The sequence below is a fragment of the Doryrhamphus excisus genome, chromosome 12 (genome assembly GCF_030265055.1).
Source record: "Doryrhamphus excisus isolate RoL2022-K1 chromosome 12, RoL_Dexc_1.0, whole genome shotgun sequence".
Lineage (NCBI taxonomy): Eukaryota > Metazoa > Chordata > Actinopteri > Syngnathiformes > Syngnathidae > Doryrhamphus > Doryrhamphus excisus.
Window position 1 is genome coordinate 1,050,001 of NC_080477.1, and position 25,627 is coordinate 1,075,627.

The 25,627-nt window shown below is 41.6% G+C and overlaps 2 protein-coding genes across 5 annotated transcripts in view; one reads left to right on the forward strand and one right to left on the reverse strand.

Moving 5' to 3' along the window:
* si:ch1073-459b3.2 (growth arrest-specific protein 1) overlaps positions 1–561 on the forward strand; it is a 1,876-nt gene extending 1,315 nt beyond the window's left edge. The window contains exon 1 of the mRNA XM_058088667.1: positions 1–561. This exon is cut by the window's left edge and continues 1,315 nt beyond it. The gene's annotated coding sequence lies outside the window, so the exon portion shown is untranslated.
* Positions 562–1,032: 471 nt separating this feature from the next.
* The window catches only part of ulk3 (unc-51 like kinase 3), a 46,321-nt gene continuing 21,726 nt past the window's right edge, over positions 1,033–25,627 (reverse strand). Inside the window, exons 12-19 of one of the 4 annotated variants that reach the window (XR_009132213.1) lie at positions 19,804–19,868; positions 19,566–19,644; positions 18,931–18,971; positions 16,456–16,503; positions 14,015–14,078; positions 10,859–10,964; positions 8,886–9,085; positions 1,033–1,480 (exon numbers count right to left, since the gene is read on the reverse strand). Coding sequence is in view for 3 of the 4 variants with exons in the window: in XM_058088664.1 (XP_057944647.1) it covers positions 10,948–10,964; positions 14,015–14,078; positions 16,456–16,503; positions 18,931–18,971; positions 19,566–19,644; positions 19,804–19,868 (314 nt within the window). In the remaining variant the exon portion in view is untranslated. Of the gene's footprint in view, positions 1,481–8,885; positions 9,086–9,106; positions 10,965–14,014; positions 14,079–16,455; positions 16,504–18,930; positions 18,972–19,565; positions 19,645–19,803; positions 19,869–25,627 lie in introns of those variants that run through there. The other 3 variants (XM_058088664.1, XM_058088663.1, XM_058088662.1) reach the window with 3 other exon arrangements.

Genomic DNA, 25,627 nt, shown 5'->3' on the forward strand with positions numbered 1-25,627 from the left:
CTCGGTACCAAGTTCTGCATCAGAGTTGCAATTCTCCATCCAAGCACTAGGGGGCAGTGTTTTCTGGTGAGTCCACTTGGTGAGAATCCATGATTCCGGTCAACTAATTAGCTCGTTAGCTTCCTCGGTCGCTAATGAACAATGGCAACTAAAGCAAAATGGAGAGCGGTACTGGAAGCAGAACTAATTGATGCGTCACAACACATTTATGGCAAGGTTGCCGACCCCCTGCTGTGGACCAGCATACGGGGTTGGGATCATTGCGGAACTAGGAACTGAAACCTTGGAGTCGACACCATCTGGAATGTCCAGAACTGATGTTGAAAGAAGAACCCGGTACTCCTAAGTCCTATCGTGTCTCCATTTTGTCAACTGCTTCCTGTTTCCTTGCAGGGGTGGGACCCCCCCTGGGTGCCCCTCCCACCTGATGGTCGTTAGATTGGGGGATTCCATAGACAGTTCATCCGGGATTAATAAGACCGCTCAGTAGCCTTTGAGTCTACCATTACGGATCGGATTGACCGTTACCTTGATGACTTGGGAATCTAATCTGACACCACTTTGGACTACGCCCCCCCCCCCCCCCCCCCCCCCCCCCAGAGGTCTCGCTAAATTTAAGATTCTTTTCCGGGTAGTTCTGGGCATGGTGGCCTCGAGTGCGGCTGCCATTTGTTTGCTTTTGGTGTCAAAAGTACTTGGATTGTTGCTTTATTAAGACCTTAGGCAAACATGGGGCCTCCGTCGTCAAGTCTTCTCTATACTTACTTTTTTTTTGGGAGGGGGGGGGGGCAAGGGGGTTGCGGCTTTGTTGCGGTAACCACACTTCAAATATTTGCCATAGGACAAGAGTCAAGTACTCAAATTAACTGAAGCGCCCCAACACAACCAACCGGGTCCCCCCCCCAACCCCTACCCAGTGCCGCCACATGTGAGATAGTTTTATGGACCTCTTCCTCTCAGAACCAAAACCCCCCCACCCCACCCTACACTCCGTTCCTTTTCCTTCCCCTGACTTTACGCCTCTAAATGACCCCCCCCCCCCTGCTTGCCTTTTATTACTGCTTTCACACTCTGCTTACACAGTACTACTTCTAATACCCAAGTTCTGCCTTTACCAAGACAGTAATACTCACTTTTGTACACAATATGTACATAAAAATGACTAAACTTTTAACAATACACTAAGCGGTAAAATATTCCATACAGCTCTCAATAGCCACGTTTACATGGACCCAAATATTCCGATTCGGAAAGAATGTAACCTTTGTATACACCTCATTCCCAAAGAAAAGTACCAATCAATCCCAATGAATATATCATGGGATTCCCAGGGGTGGAATATTCCTTTCCCCAATCCGATTGAAGTATCTTGTACGCGCTCAATCGGAACGTTGTCAGACTGCGTTCTTCTTCCTGGTGTTTTTCTTCTTCTGTTGTTTATTGGCGGTTGGCAAGCAGCGTTGGTGTGCGTTAGCGCCATCTGTGGAACAGAATCACAATTTCAAGACTGGACGAACGAAAAAGTCGTAATACGGAGTTATTCCAACAAGTAAAGAAAAACTCCAGGAAGTCGGTATCACGTGATGTTGTTGTTTACGTTTTACTGGGCATGCCCCATTGACTATTCTGGTTGATTGTAGCGCCGCATGTAGACACGTGATTGGAATATTCCTTTCCATGGATACCATTGCTTTCGGAAAGGTCATTCGGAATGATTCGATTCGGAAAAAGAAAAATTCCTCATGTAAACGTGGCTAACGTTGGGAAAATTCACACAAAAAAATGCACATATTGTCAAAAAGTGAGGTCCCATACTTCCATTAAGTTATTTTAATGTGACTTGGTGAACTGTTAGCCTTGACGGGAGGACACAAACGTTAGCAAGACTAGCACAGCTATGTGAGCTAACATGCTAAAATGACACTATCATGCTAAGTTAGCCGATTTGCTCAAGAAAAACAAAATGATCAAACTTCCAGCTCCCACGTCTGACGGGTAGTTGGCAATTTTAAGATCTTAAAAGTATTTTAAGATGTGTAGCAAAGCCTTTCTGGTCTATTAATGTTATTGCAATGTTGTATTCCCGCTTGAGAAAGGGACCAATCACAGTGGAGTCGGCGTTCCTAGAGGCGGTTGGAAACGGGATTTACATGGAAAAACTGCAGAAAGAGGTGCTGAATCCGGAAGATCTAGAAAGCTTTTCTGTGCGGATTATTGAGTGTCGCTGCTCTATTGGAGCCCACAACGCAATACAAAGAGCTGAAAATGAACAGGTCCCCTTTAAGTTAATGTGGGGAGGGGCAAAAGCACGGGCAACAAAAGGTCCGATACTGCATAACCTCGCAATGCAATAATGTTTACATGTTTTAATAAATGCGCAAATTTTAAAAGGTGCAACTATAATTTGTACAACTGTGTCAACTTGGGTTTTTTTTTTTCTTCTGTCATTAAATGTTAAATTATGAGGCCAGAAAAATGAAGCGGAATGTATATATTTTACAGTATTATTCAATTATATGAAGTGGATACGCTGCAAAGTGCGTCATTAGCACAAATGTAGCTGCGTGATGGAAATTGTCCAATGCTCGTCTTTCTCTCTGTTGTGTGTTTTTACAATAAAATGTTTATCACTGACATAAGAATTTGTGTTCAGTCAACTTCATGACTGCAAAATGAACCGTTAGCATCCGACATTGTCCTTTTTCTATTCACTGTCTGTATATTATGCTAACATTTCAACTTTGTCCGATACAGATTAGCATTTAGCAATCCAATGTAGGTCAATGTATGCTAAGCTATCTGAAAAAAAAACATCCACATTTAGTTTTGTTATCAGTGATAAAGAAATAAGCCACTAAAAAAAACAAGCTACGTGACAAAAACAGGCCCTGAGCCGCACTTTGGACACCCTATAGTATAGCGATAAGTGGGTGGACGTGAAACCCGGAGAGGAATTTGAAGTGTGGGCATTCTGAAGCCAGACAGGATGCAGGATTGCAGAGTTTTTTGGCTCAGGTTTTCGAAAACCAAACGGACTTTCAGAAGAAGGGTGTGATTAAAAACAGAACTAATGAAGTCACAGCTTGCTAACATGCAAACATTTCCACACTTCAGAAGGTGTTTACAAGTTGTTAACAAATTGTAAAAGACTCCATTTGTGGCTTACTTCCATAAGGTACTAAAAAGTACTCACTTTAATGCACGCTTCAACCTTCTACTTTGCCTGCTACTATGGCAGGGGTGTCCAAAGTGCAGCCCGGGGACCTTTTACAAGCCCGAGGTACACAAAAAAATATATTATTTAATAAGAAAATATGTCATTCTGCAAGAATAAAGTCAAAATATGAAGAGAAAAAGTTCTAGTTCTAAAAAGAAATATTTTATGACAATAACATTCCTATGATGAGGAAAAATAATGAACAATGAAATATTGAGGAAAGTCATAAAATTATCAAAAAACAAAACAATGGGAAAATTTAAGTTGCGGAAAGTTATAATAAATCATAAGGAAGATATTTATTTCAAAAAAAGTTGAAATAGCTGGAAAATTAAATTAAATTAAAATAAATAAATTTAAATAATTAAATTTAAATAAATTAAATTTAATGTAAATACATTTAATTTAATTTAATTATACATCCAAAATATTAAGAGAAAAAAGAAAACAAATTGTAGCATAGTTCAAATATTATGAGAAAAAATTTATAATTTTTATTACTATTAAAAATATGTATATAAGTTGGGGAAATTCTATATTATGGGAATAAAGTCATAATATTACAAGGAAGTTATTCCATAAGAATAAAGCCAAAATATTAAGTGGTAATCTAATGAGGAAAAAACTAATCATTTCACACGGATAACATGCGTATTATCATAAGTAAAAAATAATCTATTTACTAGGATAAAGTTGAAATATTACAGAAAGACACTTTTTAAAGTCATATCAAAAAAACAAACACAAAAAATTGTAATCACAAAGTTGTGAGAATAAAGTCATAAGGACAACATTTATATCTGGAAAGTTAAAGAAAAAACAGCTGTATTTTTGTGTATTATATATTATTATTTGTTATATTATATTATATTAGTATTTTAGAGCAAACTAAAAAAAATAAGAGAAAAAAGTTGCAGTTTTGATGAGAATGAATGCGTAATATTAGCAGGAAAAATGTTAAAATATTGAATACAATATACATTAAAAGTGGGAATGCTATGAAAATTTTTTAAAAACTTATATAAGTTGAGGAATTTTTTTTTTTACAAAATTATAGGAATAAAGTCATAATATTACAAGGAGAAAATTTCAGAGGGAAAAAAAATTTAAATGAAAAAAAAACAGCAAAAAAGGGGATGTGAGCTAGTGATTTTTATATCATACCTATTTCTTGAAATGTGTACTTCTGAGCATATTACATGACATTTGGACCCCCCCCTTGTTCTATGTGGTAGCACCATAAGCCAAGCAGTAAAGAAAGGCAACGTATGTCAAATGCAGGGCTGGGTCGAGCTAAACAGGCGCTCCAATCGAGATAAATACAAACACATCTGCAATATTTCACATCATAAACAACTTAAAACAAGTTTCAAACTTCATGTTAAAAGCGTCAAAGTGTGTTGAGAAGAAATAGTTTTACGACAAAAAAGAGCAATTCAATGAAATCCCTTTTCCCAAAAGCGGACAACTCCTAAATTTCCATGCGGCCTGGCACAAAAGCGGCTGAAATACAGCACGACTCCCCCACTCCTCCCGCTTGATTGTTGGATTGTCTTCAGTCCCGTCACCATGCATCTTAAATTCCTCCCAGACAACCGCCTCCACCCCTCTTGGCCCCCGCACCCTCACTCTGCCACCCCCGCCGCCCGACCCCCCCACTGAAGTTTTCTGGGAGCGATATCAAAACAAACACGAGCAACTTCGGGTAAAAGTGCGAGCTGAGCTTGTACGCGGCGGGGAAACAAGGGCGCCACAGAGCCCATTTTCGAAATTATCTGGATTCAGCATTTCCCCCACAACAACCCCTCAATCCCGACCCCCCCCTTTCTCTCCCGCCCCCCCGAGCTCCCTTCACTTGGACCAAAAAGGGAGGGACCCACCCGCGGATTTAGGAGGCTCTTGTCTCTCAGAGGTACAATGTTCCATTCATGATAACCATCCAGGCGCACTGAACGGCTGACCTGCTCTCTGCTGTTGGGGGCAGTCAAGCCCCCCCCCCCCCATCCTCGGGTCCTTCAGGTCTGGAACCCCGGAGATGCCTCTTTTAGGGGGACATTGATGCCAAATGGCAGCGAGCCCTGTGCCATTAAGATAAACAACACATGAGAGGGGAGAAGTGGGGTAGGGGTGTCCTGTTTTGTTGATCGTGTCGATAAAGTTACACAAACTTGTATAAGTTTTATGTCTATTCAAACAGAGTATGTGGTTAACTGAGGTATAACTGTGTTCATGTTGGATGGTGATTAACTGTTACTTAGTATCTTGTGGTGTTCATTTTGTCATTGCTGGTATTTGCTGTGTATCTGGTGTTGCCTACCATTGAAGTATTTGTATTACTACGGCCGGTATTCTTCACATGTATAAATATGAATAAATGCTGAGGTATCACTAGGAAGAAAGGAAAAAAGCTGCTTTTGGTTTCTATTAATTAACCTGTAGATATTAGGGTGGGATTTAATAACTTTTACTTCTTCCCACTCCATTTCTAGCTTTTAATGAATTATATATTATTATATATTATTTCTTCTTGCTCAAGACTGTTGTGGTCTTGATTGTGCTGATTTGTGTGTATCTTGTTGTATGTTTGCATTTTATTTGTTTTTTTTTATTTTGTTGTTTTTTTTGCGCAAAATAAATGACAAACAAACAAACAAGGGATTCACACTAACATCGACTGAAAACGCTGTCATATGAAGAGTCTTGAACCAGTCATGATGTGCTATATATATCACTATATTGACACGCACTATGGTACACATTATGGCATTGGATGCTCATATCACTTACTTGATACTTGACAAAAATTAAATTAAAAAAAAAAAAAAATATATATATATATATATATATATATTAAACTATATTAGGAAAGCAGGAAGTGAACAAAAGTAACAGTTACTGATTGTAAAAGTACCAGATGGAGGGGGAGGATTTAATAAGCTTTGTGGAACTGTGAACTGGAAATAATTTAATTTAATTTTTTTTTTAACTTCAATTATATTAGGAAAGCAGGAAGTGAACAAATGTAACAGTTACTGATTGTAAAAGTACCAGATGGAGGGGGAGGATTTAATAAGCTTTGTGGAACTGTGAACTGAAAATAAATAAAAATATTTAATTTAATTCAATATTTATTTATTTTTTAAACTTCAATTATATTAGGAAAGCAGGAAGTGAACAAATGTAATGGTTACTGATTGTAAAAGTACCAGATGGAAGGGTAGGATTTAATAAGCTTTGTGGAACTGTGAACTGAAAATAAATAAAAATAAATTAAATAAATAATGTAATGTAATGTAATGTAATGTAATGTAATGTAATGTAATGTAATGTAATATAATGTTATTTAATTTAATTTAATTTAATTTAATTTAATTTAATTTAATTTAATTTAATTTAATTTAATTTAATTTAATTTAATTTAATTTTTTTTAACTTCAATTATTAACAAAATTATTAATTTAAAAAATAAAAATAAATAACTTAAATTATATTGAGAAAGCAGGAAGTGAACAAATGTAAGAGTTAGTGATTGTAAAAGTACCAGATGGAGGGGTAGGATTTAATAAGCTTTGCTTCTTCCTACTCCTTTTGGACATGTGGAACTGGGAACTGATTATGGGATGCACTCAATTGGAATCTGATGCATGTTCAAATGAAATTAAACCATTACCATTACCATTACCATTACCATTACCATTACCATATGCATGCCAGGCCAGTAGTTAGCAGTGTCCGTCTGTACAGAAGCACATATAAACATACATAATACACGCATGCACACCAGCTGCTTTTTGCTGTTTTCCTAAATACGGTAAAAATATAATGAATCCTACTTAATGGAAATTCATTTAACTGCACTAAATGAGGGCTGACTGTATTTCAGTATTTACCTCAAAATTGTGCCTGGGTTTTGGTTCTCTCTTACAGTAGGTTTTCAGGTCAGACAAAGCGCCCTGCACGCTACTGACTACTGACTCATTGCATTCTTTTAAATCGAGTCCCACTCCCACCAGTGTTAGGATTGACTCTCTGTCAAGGCTAACGCGGTGGACCAGTGTTTTGAAACTGCAAGCTTCCCAGCTGGAGGTGAGGAATGACGCATGCAAGTTCTTAAAACACTCTGGGAACTCTGTACTCCATAGATGCCCAAAAGGGCATTATGTGATTATTCTGTGTGTGTGTGTGGGGGGGGGGGGGGGGGGGGTATGTGGGGTGGACAACATCAGCGTGGAACTCAAATCAGATGGACCAGTCACTTGAGGTCACACTGCTGCTTTTTCCATCTAACCAGGCTTTGTTCTCCACCGCCTCGCCATCTGGTTAATGGTGTTCACCTGGCACACAGGACTTAAATGACTCCCAGACCCCTTGAGGGAAACAGGTGGGAGAACCCTGGTCTTCGGTGTGGGTCTGGTTTTGGAGCAACTTCATTACATTAAATCGGGTTTGTTTTGTTTTTCTGAAATCCCCAGTTTGTTTTTGCCTGAAAACACTGAAAACGCATGGAGGGTTGCACGGTGGATGAGTGGTTAGCGTGCAGACCTCATAGCTAGGAGACCCGGGTTCAATTCCACCCTCAGCCATCTCTGTGTGGACTTTGCATGTTTGCAGGATCCTCAATCTGGAGAATAACAGGTTTGTTGGTATATTTTGATAATAAAATAATAATAATAATAATAACATAATAATAATAAATTTAATATAATAAAATAATAATAATAATAATAAATACAATAAAAAATAATAATAAATATAATACAATAAAATAACAATATTAAATAAAATAAAAATAATAATAATAAATATAATATAATAAAATAATAACAATATTAAATAAAATAAAATAATAATAATAAATACAATAAAAAATAATAAATTTAATATAATAAAATAATAATAATATTAAATAAAATAAAATAATAATAATAAATACAATAAAATAATAATAATTATAATATCATAATAATAATTGCTGTTGTTCTCCTCGTGCATGCGTGGGTTTTCTCCGGGTACTCCTGTTTCCTCCCACATTCCAAAAACATGCTAGGTTAATTAGCCACTCCAAATTGTCCATAGGTATGAATGTGAGTGTGAATGGTTGTTTGTCTATATGTGCCCTGTGATTGGCTGGCCACCAGTCCAGGGTCTACCCCGCCTCTCGCTCGACTGGATGACATTTTTAGCTAATTGCTTATTTTTAGCCTTATGCATTATTTTAGCTGTTTGAAGATGAACTATATCAGCAAGTTGAAGTATTTGTCATTTTACAAATAAGGAGTTAGTATGTTCTCTGTAGGCGGCATTATGAATTATCCTTACTGACCTTTTTTTTTGCAGTACATTTAGCCAGTGAAGATTGCTTTTATAGTTATTAGCCCATATTTCCACACAATAAGTAAGATATGGATTATTATAATATTATATTATTCCCAAAGGTCCTTGAACGTCCCGTGTGTCTGCATGCATACAGAGAGGGGAATTGAGTTTCCCCGCAATGCAGGGAGGTTACAACAGTGTCAACGCCTATAAAACTGTATAAAGAACAAAAGGATAATAGAGGATGACAAAGAAAACAGATTGTTTGTGTGATTCTCATACGTGTCGAAATGTTCACATTACAGACTCCGGAGTTTTGACTTTGAATGGTATAATTAGAAAATGGCCTTACTTTCCCTCAGCAGGCCTTCCGGTATGTCTCCTCCCCCTCGTGGATGTGAGCCAGCTGCTTCTGCAGAGCAGACCACGACGCCGATGATGCTGAGGAGGGACTGCCGCTCACGTTCCCCCGATTCAGACTTTCACAAGTTGCGGATAAAGCTCCATCAATCTCCTTCAGTGCATACGCAGTTTAGATGAGAACACTTACAGCTGCATCAACAGTTAAAGACAAAATGAATATTTACATGTTAATCCTTTTGACTCCTGATTCAGCAGTCAAAATTAAAGTGCTTGTGGAATATTACAGAAAGGGTTTGGAGTGAAAACAGTTCAACCCGGACCGCCCACGACGAGCATTATCAGCCTAAAAACCTCTTCTCCAGCGTGCGGCGGCATCACAACTCCGTGCCAAGACCTGCAGCTCTAGAGTAAACAAGGACCCGGCCGCGCCTCTCAAACGGCGTCCATCAGTGGAGAGGACATGGTGAGCCTCAACCGCGGCCGAGGCGTGCTTGAGCATGAAACTACAGCGGACCCTCTCGGGTTCAACATGATGCCACGCAAGAGTGGCGAGCTTCTGAAGGATTGTGTACGCAATTTTATGTGGGGGTTCTCAAGTACACCCTGGACTGGTGGCCAGCCAATCACAGGGCACATATAGACAAACAACCATTCACACTCACATTCATACCTATGGACAATTTGGAGTGGCTAATTAACCTAGCATGTTTTTGGAATGTGTAAGAACACTAAACTCATCACACACCAACTTAACACTCAAAAGGTATAATGATGAAACCAGCTCAACCGAATCATTCATTCATTCATTTTCTACCGCTTATTCTCACAAGGGTCGCGGGGGTGCTGGAGCCTATCCCAGCTGTCTTCGGGTGAGAGGCGGGGTCCACCCTGGACTGGTGGCCAGCCAATCACAGGGCACATATAGACAAACAACCATTCACACTCACATTCCTACCTATGGACAATATGGAGTCGCTAATTAACCTAGCATGTTTTTGGAATGTGTTAGTGTTCTTACAAAGACCACTAAATTCATCACACACCAACTTAACACTCAAAAGGTATAATTATGAAACCAGCTCAACCGAATCATTCATTCATTCATTTTCTACCGCTTATTCTCACAAGGGTCGCGGGGGGTGCTGGAGCCTATTCCAGCTGTCTTCGGGTGAGAGGCGGGGTACACCCTGGACTGGTGGCCAGCCAATCCCAGGGCACATATAGACAAACAACCATTCACACTCACATTCATACCTATGGACAATTTGGAGTCGCTAATTAACCTAGCATGTTTTTGGAATGTGGGAGTAAACCCACGCATGCACGGGGAGAACATGCAAACTCCACACAGAGACGGCCGAGGGTGTAATTGAACCCTGGTCTACTAGCTGTGAGGTCTGCGCGCTAACCACTCGACCACCGTGCCACCCGCATGAGATTTTTCTCTAAGTTAAATATCTTGTAGGTCCATTTCAAATCAAGGAATTAATTTGAGGTGATAGTTTGACTCTGGAGCAGATAAATAAAATGTCCATTATTTTCTATGGGGGGGGGGGGCATGTTTCCACCTTAAGAGGTTCCACTGGTTTAGGTTGCAGTAATCACCATGGTGAGGTCTCACTTTCCCTTTTATCCAGCGCACATTTTCACAGTTTGCTGATCAGTGAGATGCATTGATGGAGCACAGTAGCTAAAGCTAATTACAATTATGCTAAATGTCAGCCAGAGCTGCCACAAGCACAACACTGACCGGTAATCGCTTCATGAGTGTCTTAAAGTGTCGTAAACAGTTCTCCGCTGAGGTCTCCACAGCGTGTAAGCTCTCTCTGGACCTGCTCGATCCCTTCCAGCAGCAACCAAAAACATCATTTAGCACATTTGGCAGCACTTCCCCACCCAGCCAGAGTGTGGGAGGTGAGGCAGGATGGAGGTTTGATTTGGCCCCAGAGCACAGAGCCTTACTGGGCAAGAAGGCTTGGCTCCACGCTCAGGGGGGAAAAAAAAGGTCCGATGGTCCAAGCCAGCTGGTTCCCGCGGCGGCTCTTTGGGTTTTACTGCACACAGCAAGCTGGTGAGACAAAAAGGAGCAACCTGTGTTAGCCACTCAATGTCATTTCCTGTACAATACTTGGAAGTACACTGGAGCCTATTTTAAACTGTAAAGAATATTACTCAACTGGACCATTAGAATAAACTATGCAATGGTGCCACCACCACCAAGGAAGAACAATTCTATTTTGGGGGATCAAACGTAATAATTATTTTTAAAGTGTTCTGTTGCACTTTGAGATCATTCATTTGATGTAAAGTGCGTTATAAATTAAATTTATTATTATTATTATTAAGTAATAACACTATGAGAAACAAACAAACCACACAAAGTTGTAGAACAATTCTATTTTGGGGGATCAAACGTAATAATAATTTTTTAAGTGTTCTGTTGCACTTTGAGATCATTCATTTGATGTAAAGTGCGTTATAAATTAAATTTATTATTATTATTATTAAGTAATAACACTATGAGAAACAAACAAACCACACAAAGTTGTAGAAAGGGTGAGGAAAAATTTAATTTTGTTATGGGAATGAAGTCAGAACAATTCTATTTTGGGGGATCAAACGTAATAATAATTTTTAAAGTGTTCCGTTGCACTTTGAGATCATTCATTTGATGTAAAGTGCGTTATAAATTCAATTTATTATTATTATTATTATTAAGAAATAACATTATGAGAAACAAACAAACCATACAAAGTTGTAGAATAATTCTATTTTGGGGGATCAAACGTAATAATAATTTTTAAAGTGTTCTGTTGCACTTTGAGATCATTCATTTGATGTAAAGTGCGTTATAAATTAAATTTATTATTATTATTATTAAGTAATAACACTATGAGAAACAAACAAACCACACAAAGTTGTAGAAAGGGTGAGGAAAAAATTAATTTTGTTATAGAAATGAAGTCAGAACAATTCTATTTTGGGGGATCAAATGTAATAATTATTTTTAAAGTGTTCTGTTGCACTTTGAGATCATTCATTTGATGTAAAGTGCGTTATAAATTAAATTTATTATTATTATTATTAAGAAATAACATTATGAGAAACAAACAAACCACACAAAGTTGTAGAATAATTCTATTTTGGGGGATCAAACGTAATAATAATTTTTAAAGTGTTCTGTTGCACTTTGAGATCATTCATTTGATGTAAAGTGTGTTATAAATTACATTAATTATTATTATTATTAGTATTATTATTATTATTAAGTAATAACATTATGAAAAACAAACAAACCACACAAAGTTGTAGAAAGGGTGAGGAAAATTTTTGTTATGGGAATGAAGCCAGAATAATTCTATTTTGGGGGATCAAATGTAATAATTATTTTTAAAGTGTTCCGTTGCACTTTGAGATCATTCGTTTGATGTAAAGTGCGTTATAAATTAAATTATTATTATTATTATTATTATTATTAAGTAATAACATTATGAGAAACAAACAAACCACACAAAGTTGTAGAAAGGGTGAGGAAAAATTTAATTTTGTTATGGGAATGAAGTCAGAACAATTCTATTTTGGGGGATCAAACATAATAATAATTTTTAAAGTCTTCTGTTGCACTTTGAGATCATTCATTTGATGTAAAGTGCGTTATAAATTAAATTAAATTTATATTATTATTATTATTATTATTATTATTATTATTATTATTATTATTAAGTAATAACATTATGAGAAACAAACAAACCACACAAAGTTGTAGAAAGGGTGCGGAAAAATGTAATTTTGTTATGGGAATGAAGTCAGAATAATTCTATTTTGGGGGATCAAACATACTAATAATAATTTTTAAAGTGTTCGGTTGCACTTTGAGATCATGCATTTGATGTAAAGTGCGTTATAAATTAAATTTATTATTACTATTATTATTAAGTAATAACATTATGAGAAACAAATAAACCACACAAAGTTGTAGAAAGGGTGAGGAAAAATGTAATTTTGTTATAGAAATGAAGTCATATAAAATAAAGATTAAATAAATAAAATAAAATTATTTTTTTAATTATTATTTAAGATTAAATTATTTAAAATTATTATTTAAGAATTTGAAATAATTTGAAAAATATTTTGAAAATGAAAAAAAAAACCCTATTACAAAGCTGAGATGCACATCTTAGCATATCTTTCCAAAATAACAAAGCGGCCCTTCCATCCTTTGGACACCCCTGACCTTTGGGATAAACCGGCACAAAGATCAGTGACTCCTGACCTCACAAATGGACACACAATTCCCACAAGCGCACTCCAGAATCTTGTAGAGTCCCTCAAAAGTCCCCCCCCCCTCCAGGAGGCCCCAGGAAGCTCTTATTGCTACAAAGGGAGGAACCAACTCCATATGTTCTTTCATTTTCACTCCGTGAAGTCGGACTAACCATACGTCCCAATACTTCTGTCCACACGGCGCATGTGTGTACATTGCTCTTAGCAATGTCGTAGTTTGCGGCCGTGCGGTTGCTTCTCGCCGGGAAGAAACTGGAGCCCTGCAGCTCTGGTGCGGCCGCTGTTGGCCGCGTGCCACGGTGTGGTTTTTATTAAAATAACTTCAGCGAGAATAAGAAGCCACGTTCTGCAGGAAATATGAGAAGCTTATGGAGTGACCCCTCCCCACTTTAAAAAAAAAAAATCTATAATCTTGCAGGAATTTCTGGCTAAGAACAGGATATTGTCTGGGATTTGGGAGTCTACCATCCATCCCAGAGAAAAGCACGGGAATTGGGTGATGTGTGTGTGTACCTGAGGCTCAGGTACATTTTGGACATAGTCATGGAGTCCAGAAGTGAAAGCACGAGGTTTGTTACTTCCTGCTTGCACCAAGTCTCAATTTCATAAGGTGCTTTTAACAAGAGGCCCGAGGCTCCGCTGCAATGGAATCAAAGAGTCCAGACGGTCCCGTGAGGTGAACAGCAAAGCCAGAGAAGGGCTCATATTTTACAAGTGGAAGGAGGGGGGAAAAAAACCTCAGAGCTTAGGGCAGCTTATTCATCACTCGACCCCCCCCCCCCACCCCCCCAACCCTACCAATCCTGTACTAAAACAGACAAGAAGGAAACTTACAGCTTCTTACGGAGTCCGCTAGAGGCTCACGGTCCAGCGAGGCGTCCCTTTGAGTCTCCTGCATCTGGAAAACACACAAAGGAAAACTCCTGAGTGGACCCATCAAATATTTACCAATACCGCAAATATCTGACGCAAGAATATACCTTAAAGCCTCCAAAGGTGTCTACCACTAATATCTGATGCAATAATATACCTTAAAGCCTCCAACTAAGGCCTCCACAGGCGTCTACCACTAATATCTGACGGAAGAATATACCTTAAAGCCTCCACAGGTGTCTACCACTAATATCTGATGAAGGAATATACCTTAAAGCCTCCACAGGCGTCTACCACTAATAGAGAAGGAATCTACCACTAAATGGAGAAGGAATATACCTTGAAGCCTCCAACTAAGGCCTCCAACTAAGGCCTCCAAAGGCGTCTACCACTAACATCTGAAGCAAGAATATACCTTAAAGCCTCCACAGGCGTCTACCACTAATATCTGACGGAAGAATATACCTTAAAGCCTCCACAGGCGTCTACCACTAATATCTGATGAAGGAATATACCTTAAAGCCTCCAAAGGTGCCTTACCACTAAAATCTGACGAAAGAATATACCTTAAAGACTCCAACTAAAGCCTCCACAGGAGTCTACCACTAATATCTGATGAAGGAATATACCTTAAAACCTCCAGACGTCTACCACTAATATCTGACGCAAGAATATACCTTAAAGCCTCCACAGGCGTCTACCACTAATATCTGATGAGGGAATATACCCTAAAGCTTCCAAAGGCATCTACCACTAATATCTGACGGAAGAATATACCTTAAAGCGTCCAAAGGCATCTACCACTAATATCTGAAGCAAGAATATACCTTAAAGCCTCCAAAGGCGTCTACCACTAATATCTGATGAAGGAATATACCTTAAAGCCTCCAAAGGCATCTACCACTAATATCTGAAGCAAGAATATACCTTAAAGCGTCCACAGGCGTCTACCACTAATATCTGATGGAAGAATATACCTTAAAGCCTCCACAGGCGTCTACCACTAATATCTGACGGAAGAATATACCCTAAACCCTCCAAAGGCATCTACCACTAATATCTGATGAGGGAATATACCCTAAAGCTTCCAAAGGCGTCTACCACTAATACCTGACGGAAGAATATACCTTAAAGCGTCCACAGGCGTCTACCACTAATATCTGATGCAAGAATATACCTTAAAGCCTCCACAGGCGTCTACCACTAATATCTGATGAAGGAATATACCTTAAAGCCTCCACAGGCGTCTACCACTAATATCTGATGAAGGAATATACCTTAAAGCCTCCACAGGCGTCTACCACTAATATCTGAAGCAAGAATATACCTTAAAGCCTCCACAGGCATCTACCACTAATATCTGACGAAGGAATATACCTTAAAGCCTCCACAGGCGTCTACCACTAATATCTGACAGAAGAATATACCTTAAAGCCTCCAACTAAGGCCTCCACAGGTGTCTACCACTAATATCTGACGGAAGAATATACCCTAAACCCTCCAAAGGCGTCTACCACTAATATCTGATGAAGGAATATACCCTAAAGCTTCCAAAGGCATCTACCACTAATACCTGACGGAAGAATATACCTTAAAGCCGCCAAAGGCATCTACCACTAATATCTGATGAAGGAATATACCTTAAAGCCTCCACAGGCGTCTACCACTAACATCTGAAGCAAGAATATACCTTAAAGCCTCCACAGGCGTCTACCACTAATATCTGACGGAAGAATATACCCTAAAGCCTCCACAGGCGTCTACCACTAATATCTGATGAAGGAATATACCTTAAAGCCTCCACAGGTATCTACCACTAATATCTGATGAAGGAATATACCTTAAAGCCTCCACAGGCGTCTACCACTAATATCTGACGGAAGAATATACCCTAAACCCTCCAAAGGCGTCTACCACTAATATCTGATGAGGGAATATACCCTAAAGCTTCCAAAGGCATCTACCACTAATACCTGACGGAAGAATATACCTTAAAGCGTCCACAGGCGTCTACCACTAACATCTGAAGCAAGAATATACCTTAAAGCCTCCACAGGAGTCTACCACTAATATCTGACAGAAGAATATACCTTAAAGCCTCCAACTAAGGCCTCCACAGGAGTCTACCACTAATATCTGATGAAGGAATATACCTTAAAGCGTCCACAGGCGTCTACCACTAATATTTGTCGGAAGAATATACCTTAAAGCCTCCACAGGAGTCTACCAATAATATGTGATGCAATAATATACCTTCAAGCCTCCACAGGCAACTACCACTAATATCTGACTGAGGAATATACCACTGTGTAGCCCCTCATTTTTTTTTAAATCTATTTTTAAATGAGTGTTTAACTTCTTTTTACACTTGCACAGTACGTGCCACTGTGTCTTAACCTCACCTTGATATTCTTTTTGAGGTACTCAGCTCTGCTCATGAGACTTTTGATCTGGAGAAGGAAAAGAAAAGCGGTTAATCATGGCGTACGATGGCGTACGATGGCGTATGATGGCGTACGATGGCGTATGATGGCGTACGATGGCGTATGATGGCGTATGATGGCGTATGATGGTGTACGATGGCGTATGATGGCGTACGATGGCGTACGATGGCGTACGATGGCGTACGATGGCGTATGATGGCGTATGATGGCGTATGATGGCGTACAATGGCGTACGATGGCGTACGATGGCGTACGATGGCGTACGATGGCGTACGATGGCGTACGATGGCGTATGATGGCGTACGATGGCGTATGCGTTCAAAGATTTGACATTTTCAATTAAATGACGGACGCAAAGATCACATTTGTAAAACAAACCCGATCTACTCGAGAGCCTTAAATGTTCAGATTACAAAATATTCTTAATATTTGAAGGGAAAAATGTGTCAGAAGCACCGTGATGTTGACCATGAAAAGCTCCGTGGATGGAATGAAGGATGGCATTGAGTTGCATTATGGGTAGCTTACAGTGTTTTTCTGACCTGCACCTAGGAGCACAAGGCAGGATGTCTGCGTCCTGCTGCAGCAGTTTGGAATGTGTGTTATTATTTTTTTAAACTCTCTTGTGAGACCTCCAACCTGACGGAAGCGCAATGCTAAATTGCTGGACTAAGCAACCCCGACGGGAAAAGCGGGCGGTGGAAGCGGGCGGCGGTGTTGCCTTTTCAGACTGCATTTGAATGCACCCATCAGCGACACAAAGCTGCTTGTTCACAACGAATAAACGTCCGCGGATAGCTTCCATACTTTCCCTTAAAATATACTGATGTAGTGTAGCAAATTATCGTCTTGACCGCAGTTTTTTTTCTGTATTCTGCCTTCCAACCACAAGCCTTTAATCAGCCGGTGCAATAAACATGGAGGGATTCTGCAAGGATGCAGTTTTAGCACAAGTATGTTCAAGTTACCATCATGACATTACAGCAGTCGACGGTGGATACAGTATATCACAATTTACAGTCAAAAATAGATGTTTGACTTCTCACAGAGTTGCGCGCTTTTTATGAAATCGCATCATGCGGTGCGCCACTGTACAAATATTTTGAAGTGATACTTTGGTAATGGTTTAATTTCATTAGAACATGCATCAGATTCCAATTGAGTGCATCCCATAATCAGTTCCCAGTTCCACATGTCCAAAAGGAGTAGGAAGAAGCAAAGCTTATTAAATCCTACCCCTCCATCTGGTACTTTTACAATCACTAACTGTTACATTTGCTCACTTCCTGCTTTCCCTATATAATTTAAGTTATTTATTTTTATTTTTTAAATTAATACATTTAAATTTTAATAAATTTAAATTTAAAATTTTAAACTAAAAAGATGGTTTGATTATAATAGATTGTCCTTTAATTTTAATTTTAATGTAAGTTATTTTTTTTTAATTAATAATTTTAAATTTAAATGTATTAAAATTTAAATGTATTAATTTAAAAAATAAAAATAATTTATTTATAAATTAATTTATTTTTATTTTTTAAATTAATAATTTTAAATTTAAATTTATTAAAATTTAATTTTTTTAAATTAATAATTTTAAATTTAAATGTATTAGAATTTAAATGTATTAATTTAAAAAAGTAAAATAATTTATTTATAAATTTATTTATTTTTATTTTTAAATTAATACATTTAAATGTTAATAAATTTAAATTTAAAATTATTAATTTAAAAAATAAAAATAAATAAATTTATAAATAAATTATTTAAATGTTAATAAATTTAAATTTAAAATTATTAATTTAAAAAATAAAAAAAAAATAACTTAAATTAAAATTAAAATTAAAGTTAAAGTTAAAGTTAAAGTTAAAGTTAAAATTAAAATTAAAATTAAAGTTAAAATTAAAATTAAAATTAGGACAATCTATTATAATCAAACCATCTTTTTAGTGTGACCATTTCTTCTCTGACCTTTCTAATGATGTCATCCATACTCCCTCCAGAACAAAAAGTAGTGGTATCATCCGCAAATAATACCATTTATTTTAAATGCAAAGTGGTTAGAAATAACTTTGTCACACCGTGTCACCCAGAACGACCCAGATGGCAAAGTACCAGTGTGAGTAACAATGTAGTTATCAGTTATTACTAAGTAATACATCTCTAGAAGTGCGGTAAAGTGTACACTTTGCTGCAGAAGCAAAAAAAAAACAAAACAAAAAAAAGCCTATTGGCTGTTTATCGCACTTAGTTGCAGCACTTCCTTAGCAGAACGACAGTGATGTATCTGGTTGAATAGAAGTGTAGTCAAGTATGAAGTGGTTGATGGATTACATCATTATTGGGTTTTTTAACAGAAAAAAACACGAGAAAATGAGACTCCGGTGAGATTTTAAGAGGTCGCCGCCATGTTGGATGGATGGCGACACTCACCTCGCTGTGGAGGAGCTCTCGGCGGCGGCCCTGCGGCTCGGCTGGTGAGGTGGAGGGGAGAACATTGTTAATTTCAGAAGATAGCGTTAGCTTTGAAATATACTGTCTTTGTGCGGTATTATCGTACAGAGATGTGCCTGGATATCCTTGGGGGGGGTCTACTTGCATCTGTCGGCATCAAGAACTGCCAACCGAGTAAAAACAACAAAAAAACGTGCATGACTTGACTTTAAGAGCATTTATTGGGAAGAGGGAGGCTGGCTGTGCCGATCCCGGCCCTCATCAGTGTGAGATAATGGTTCTTGTGTGTTTCCAGCGTTTGCGGCCCAAATGGGAAGCAGATGGCGGGGCTCCCGTACCGCACGCAGGGAGCTGGCGCTGGCTCTCATCTCGGCTCCAAAAACCTCGCTAGGATCGCTCTTCCTTGCGGCCGATCTCCCACATGAGCTCATCGCACTTACTGAATGCCCTTCTGTATTTCCCAAGAGCCCCGCCCACTCGGCTACATCTTTATTCACCGATAACTACCATGCGCGGCTACGCTAGCGGGGGCTTTCTTGCTGAAAACGTGCGTTGATGTTAAAATATGAGCTCCAGGGGGGCGTTAAAGGCTAAATATTTTGGAGTTGACCTACCTGCTAGCGCCAGCAGAAGTTCTCCTAAGCACTGCTGGTATTCATCCAAGGCCTCGTTATCGTCCAGTCCACTCTGCTCCTACAGCATGATGAAACCGACACATTATGTACTGTACGCTTATTTTTTGCTTTAGTGCTACAGTTTTTTGTTTTGGATCAGAAGTCCCAAAAAATATTGCAATTCCAAAAAAAGTGCAGTTCCCCTTTAAGAATTCTGGGTTTTCTTGTCATGGCTAACCTTAGCGATGGCTTCTGAGGACATCTCCAGCGCTGCCAGCAGGCGTGGCTGGTCGCGGGACATTTCTATGAGAAGACCAAAAAAAAACAACATATCGTTTAAGTACCATAAATGATCAGTTCATTACCAAACGTTTCTGTCAATCCGAATGTCTGACTCTAACCGACACTCCAAGCCAGGGGTGCTCACACCTTTTTTAAGTCAACAATAAATATAGAAAATATACATATATATTTAGTACATTTATAATGTTATGTTTTTACATAACTCAAGAACCGGTAACATGTCAGTCAAAATAGCTACATAGTGTTCATTAAACACAGTTTATGTGTTACGTCCAGTTAGCATTTGCTATCAAACATTAGCACTATACAAAATTTTGACTGAGTGTTTATTATTATTTTTTTAATCTTATTTATTTATTCTTAATGTAGTTGATATATGACTGATATATGACTGTTGGGCACTTTTTCAATTTGGTTGTACAGTAAACCTTGGATATATCGGAAATTCGCTCACAATGGACAGATAAAAAAGAACCAATTTTTCTGTAATGCATTTCCAATAAAAATTCATTGCATATATCGGATTTTTTATAACGGATTTCGCCTATTTCGGACAAAATCTCCAGTCCCGTTCCAATGCATTTCCATGAAATTTCCCTCGCATATATCGGATGGCCGCATCGTGGCGCTCCGATTCATCGAATCGTGACAGGCCGCTATACGACGTCATTTGCAGCGTTTGCAGCGTTGCCTGCGTGTCCAGGTACATTGGAAACATAGTCAAGGAAGTTGTCATGATCCATTCTCCCCATGCTATTTTCCTCCTGGTGAGTCTCTCCCTCTGTTTTGCCTGGCCAGCCAACCCCACACCCAGCTCCCTCCAACACACACTCTGCACACCTGCAGCCAATGATTACCTGCCCTGCCTGCTCTACATAAGCCTCCCCCACTCAGTGCCTCTTGTCGGATCGTCTGCAAGCCTGCACGAAGCTCTGCTCTCTGTTTCAGCCCACAGCTCGACTCTGACTCCAGAACCAGAACCAGAACCTGACCTGCCCTGACCACGATCTCCGCCTGACCCCTGCCGGTACCTTTGCCTTGTCCTGACCACCTGCCACAACGACCTGACCTGCCCTGACCACGATCTCCGCCTGACCCCTGCCTGTGCCTCTGCCGAATAAAGACTTGTTCCTGATCTCTGCTGGAGCTTCAATAAACATCTTGAACTGTGACGCTCGTGTGGTCCTCGTTCTGTCTGATCCCTGACAGTACGATCCGACCCACATGGACCCAGCGCGCAGTTCTCCCAGCAGAGGACCCGAAACACCCTCCGCTATGCAACGCCTGGAATCCACTGAGGGAAAGGTGAGCCGCATGGCTGCTGACATGTCCTCTCTGCTTCAGCTCAGCCAGCAACAACAGCAGCAGATTCAGCAACAACAACAGCAATTGGCTGAGATCGCTAATCTGCTCTCCAACCAGCCACCGCCCGCTGCACCTACCCCACATCAGTCTGATCCGAACATGTCTGATTCTGTTGATCCATTCTTCACCACCACTGCTCCAGAACCCAAGGTCGGCAACCCTGAACGCTTTGATGGTGATCCTGCACAGGTTCGGGCATTCCTTACCAGCTGTCGACTACAGTTTGCTCTGCAACCTAGAACCTTCGCTACGGAGGGAGCGAGGGTGGGTTTTGCAATCACCCATCTGACTGGCCGTGCACGACTCTGGGGAACGGCTGAATTTGAACGCCAGACAGCTGTGTGCTCTTCCTTCAACCTGTTCGCTGAGGAGATGCTGAAGGTCTTTGACTTGGGATCGTCTACAGATGAAGCATCACAGGCTCTGATGACGATCCGTCAAGGTCGAAGGTCAGTGGCAGACTACTCAATCGACTTCCGAACCCTGGCGAGACGCAGTTCTTGGAATATGGAGGCCTTGGTGGATGTCTTCCTCCATAGCCTGGCAGACTACTTGAAGGACGAGCTGGTTTCCCATGATCGACCTTCCACCCTGGATGAAGCAATCGCCCTAGCTGTCCGCATTGACCGCAGGATCCAGACCCGCCGTCAAGAGAGGGGGCGCCAGACTCTTCGTGATCGCCGATCTCTGACCACGCACTCAACCTCTGCGTCTGCTGATCACGTTGAACCCATGGAGATCGGTCGTGCCTCGCTCTCTCCCGAAGAGCGCCAACATCGCTTCGACTTCAACCTGTGCCTGTACTGCGGAGGAGAAGGGCATCGTGTCGCCACTTGTCCAGTAAAAGACGGGGCTCACCGGAAGTAGGAGGGGTCCGGCTGAGCCCAACAAACCTGCAATCCTCCAACTTCAGTAAACCTCTTTTCAAAGTTTCTCTTCACTCTCCCAATGTAACCAACACCCTGTCCGCTCTGATAGACTCTGGTGCTGAAGCTAACCTGATGGACACTGATTTAGCTTGCCAGTTGGGAGTTGAGAGTCGCCCCTTACCCGAACCCATTCCCGTCCGCGCTCTGGATGGCCATCTCCTGGGCACCATCACCAGTATCACCTCACCCATTTCCATGATGATCTCAGGCAACCACCGTGAGACAATCAGCTTCCACCTACTTCGCTCACCTAATCAACCTCTCATTCTAGGCTCCCCTTGGCTCCGCCTGCACAATCCACACCTTGATTGGGTCTCTGGAACCATCAAGGAATGGGGTGAGAGATGCTATCAGACCTGTTTACACTCTGCCTCTCTGCACCGCTGCCCAGTCCCACCTGCTTCCGCTATTGACGTTTCTAACGTTCCTGAGTGCTATCACGATCTACGCGAGGTTTTTAACAAATCCAAAGCCATGTCCCTGCCACCACACCGTCCCTATGACTGTTCCATTGACCTCCTCCCAGGTACCACTCCACCCAAGGGCCGTCTGTATTCTTTGTCTGCTCCTGAACGAAAGGCTATGGATGATTACATTAGTAACTCCTTGTCCGCTGGGATCATTCGCCCTTCTTCCTCTCCAGCCGGTGCCGGATTCTTCTTCGTGGGGAAGAAAGATGGCTCACTTCGACCCTGCATCGATTACCGTGGACTGAATGACATCACAGTCAAGAACCGGTACCCTTTGCCTCTTTTGACCTCTGCTTTTGAGCTACTCCAGGGAGCCACCATCTTCACAAAATTGGATCTCAGGAACGCCTACCACCTTGTCCGAGTCCGAGAGGGGGATGAATGGAAGACGGCCTTCAACACCCCATCCGGCCACTATGAGTACCTGGTCATGCCATTTGGCCTCACCAACGCTCCAGCTGTGTTCCAGGCCCTGGTGAATGACGTGTTGCGAGACATGCTGAATAAGTTTGTTTTCGTTTACCTGGATGATATTTTGATTTTTTCCAAGGATATGTCCGAACACATCTGCCATGTCCAGCGGGTCCTCCGCCGCCTCCTGGAGAACTCCCTCTATGTCAAGGCGGAGAAATGCGAGTTTCACGTCAAGTCAGCAACCTTCCTGGGGTTCATCGTGGCAGATGGCAGTATCCAGATGGACCCAGCGAAGGTCTCGGCGGTGACAGACTGGCCTGTTCCGGAGAACAGAAAGAAGTTGCAGCAGTTTCTGGGGTTCGCCAACTTCTATCGGAGATTCATCCGGAACTACAGCACAGTCGCTGCTCCTTTGACTGCGCTGACCAGTACCAAGCAGCCCTTCGCTTGGACCCCAGAGGCTGACAAGGCCTTTGCCACCCTGAAGGACCGGTTCACCTCAGCTCCCATCCTCCAGATGCCGGATGCTGACCGACAATTCGTCGTGGAGGTGGATGCGTCTGATGTAGGAGTCGGGGCTGTCCTCTCTCAACGGGCAGGTGAGGACAATAAATTACATCCTTGTGCGTTCTTTTCCCGTCGACTGTCCCCTGCAGAACGCAATTATGACATTGGCAACCGTGAGCTGCTAGCGGTCAAGCTAGCTTTGGAGGAGTGGCGCCACTGGCTGGAGGGAACCACAGTCCCGTTCCTGGTATGGACCGATCACAAAAATCTGGAGTACATCCGCTCTGCTAAACGCCTGAACCCAAGGCAGTCCCGCTGGGCTTTATTCTTCACCCGTTTTAACTTCACTCTGTCATACCGTCCTGGTTCACGTAACACCAAACCAGATGCTCTTTCCCGCCAGTTCCAGATTGATGACACACATTCCACAGAGCCTGCCCCAATCCTGCCTGATCCCTGCATGGTAGCAGTCCTGACCTGGGAGGTGGAGGAACAGGTTCGACGGGCCCTCCAGGATCAGCCCGGTCCTAGTGCGTGCCCTGACGGCCTGCTCTTTGTCCCGGAGAATCTTCGATCCCAGGTCATACAATGGGGTCATGACTCCCGTTTTGCTTGCCACCCTGGCTCCGCTCGCACCAACCATCTCCTCGCTCAGCGCTTCTGGTGGCCTTCTATGAAGAGGGATGTCAAGGAATTTGTGCGAGCGTGTCCAACCTGCAACCAAAACAAGTCCACCAACCAGCCTCCTGCCGGACTACTCCAGCCTCTGCCTGTGCCCACTCGTCCCTGGTCCCATGTCTCTTTGGATTTTGTCACAGGCCTGCCTGCATCTAACGGTATGACAGTCATCCTTACAGTTGTTGACAGATTCAGTAAAATGGCACATTTCATTCCGCTACCTAAATTACCATCTGCCAAAGAGACTGCACAGTTGGTCATTGACCATGTTTTTCGCATTCATGGATTGCCAAGAGACGTTGTCTCAGACCGAGGGCCACAATTCACCTCCACTTTCTGGAAGGAGTTCTGCCATCTCCTAGGAGCTACTGTGAGCCTAACCTCTGGTTTCCACCCCCAATCTAACGGCCAATCTGAGAGAGCTAATCAGGAGCTAGGAAAAGCACTGAGGTGCATGGCCTCTCGCAAACCTCAAGCCTGGACACAACAGTTGACATGGATCGAATATGCCCATAACTCCCTCATCTCTTCTGCTACTGGCATGTCACCCTTCATGTGTGTCTATGGCTACCAGCCACCTGTGTTTTCCAGTCAGGAAGAAGAGGCCACCTGTCCATCTGCCCAGGCCAATGCACGCAGATGCCGCCGAACCTGGTCCCGAGCCCGTGCTACACTCCTCAAGTCGGTCAGCAGCTATACCACCAGTGCCAACCGCAGGAGAGCCCCAGCACCAACATACCGGGTTGGCCAGAAGGTGTGGCTGATGGCCAAGGATCTGCCTCTTCGGGTGGAGTCGAAGAAGCTGGCTCCTCGCTACCTTGGTCCCTTCCCCATCCAAAGGGTCATCAGTCCGTCGGCAGTCCGACTTCAACTTCCCCGATCCATGAAGGTACACCCAACTTTCCATGTTTCTAAAGTGAAACCTTTTCAGGAGAGTCCACTGGTCCGCCCGACACCTGCTCCCCCTCCTCCTCGTCTCATCAATGGAGATCCTGTCTACACCGTCCGGCGCTTGCTCCGCTCCAGACGATGGGGTCGGGGCATTCACTACCTCGTCGATTGGGAGGGCTACGGTCCAGAGGAGAGGAGCTGGGTGCCATCGAACAGGATCCTGGACCGAACTCTCATTAGAGAGTTCCATCAGCAGCATCCTGACCAGCCTGCCGTTCGACGGGGCCGCCCACCTCGCCAGGCCACCCAGCCAAGACCACCTGAACCCCAATAGTCTGCAGCCGACTCTGACCTGTCAGAGGAATTCTAGCACACCACCAGCTTTGGGGACTTCAGGAGCCGTCCCTTGAGGGGGGGGTTCTGTCATGATCCATTCTCCCCATGCTATTTTCCTCCTGGTGAGTCTCTCCCTCTGTTTTGCCTGGCCAGCCAACCCCACACCCAG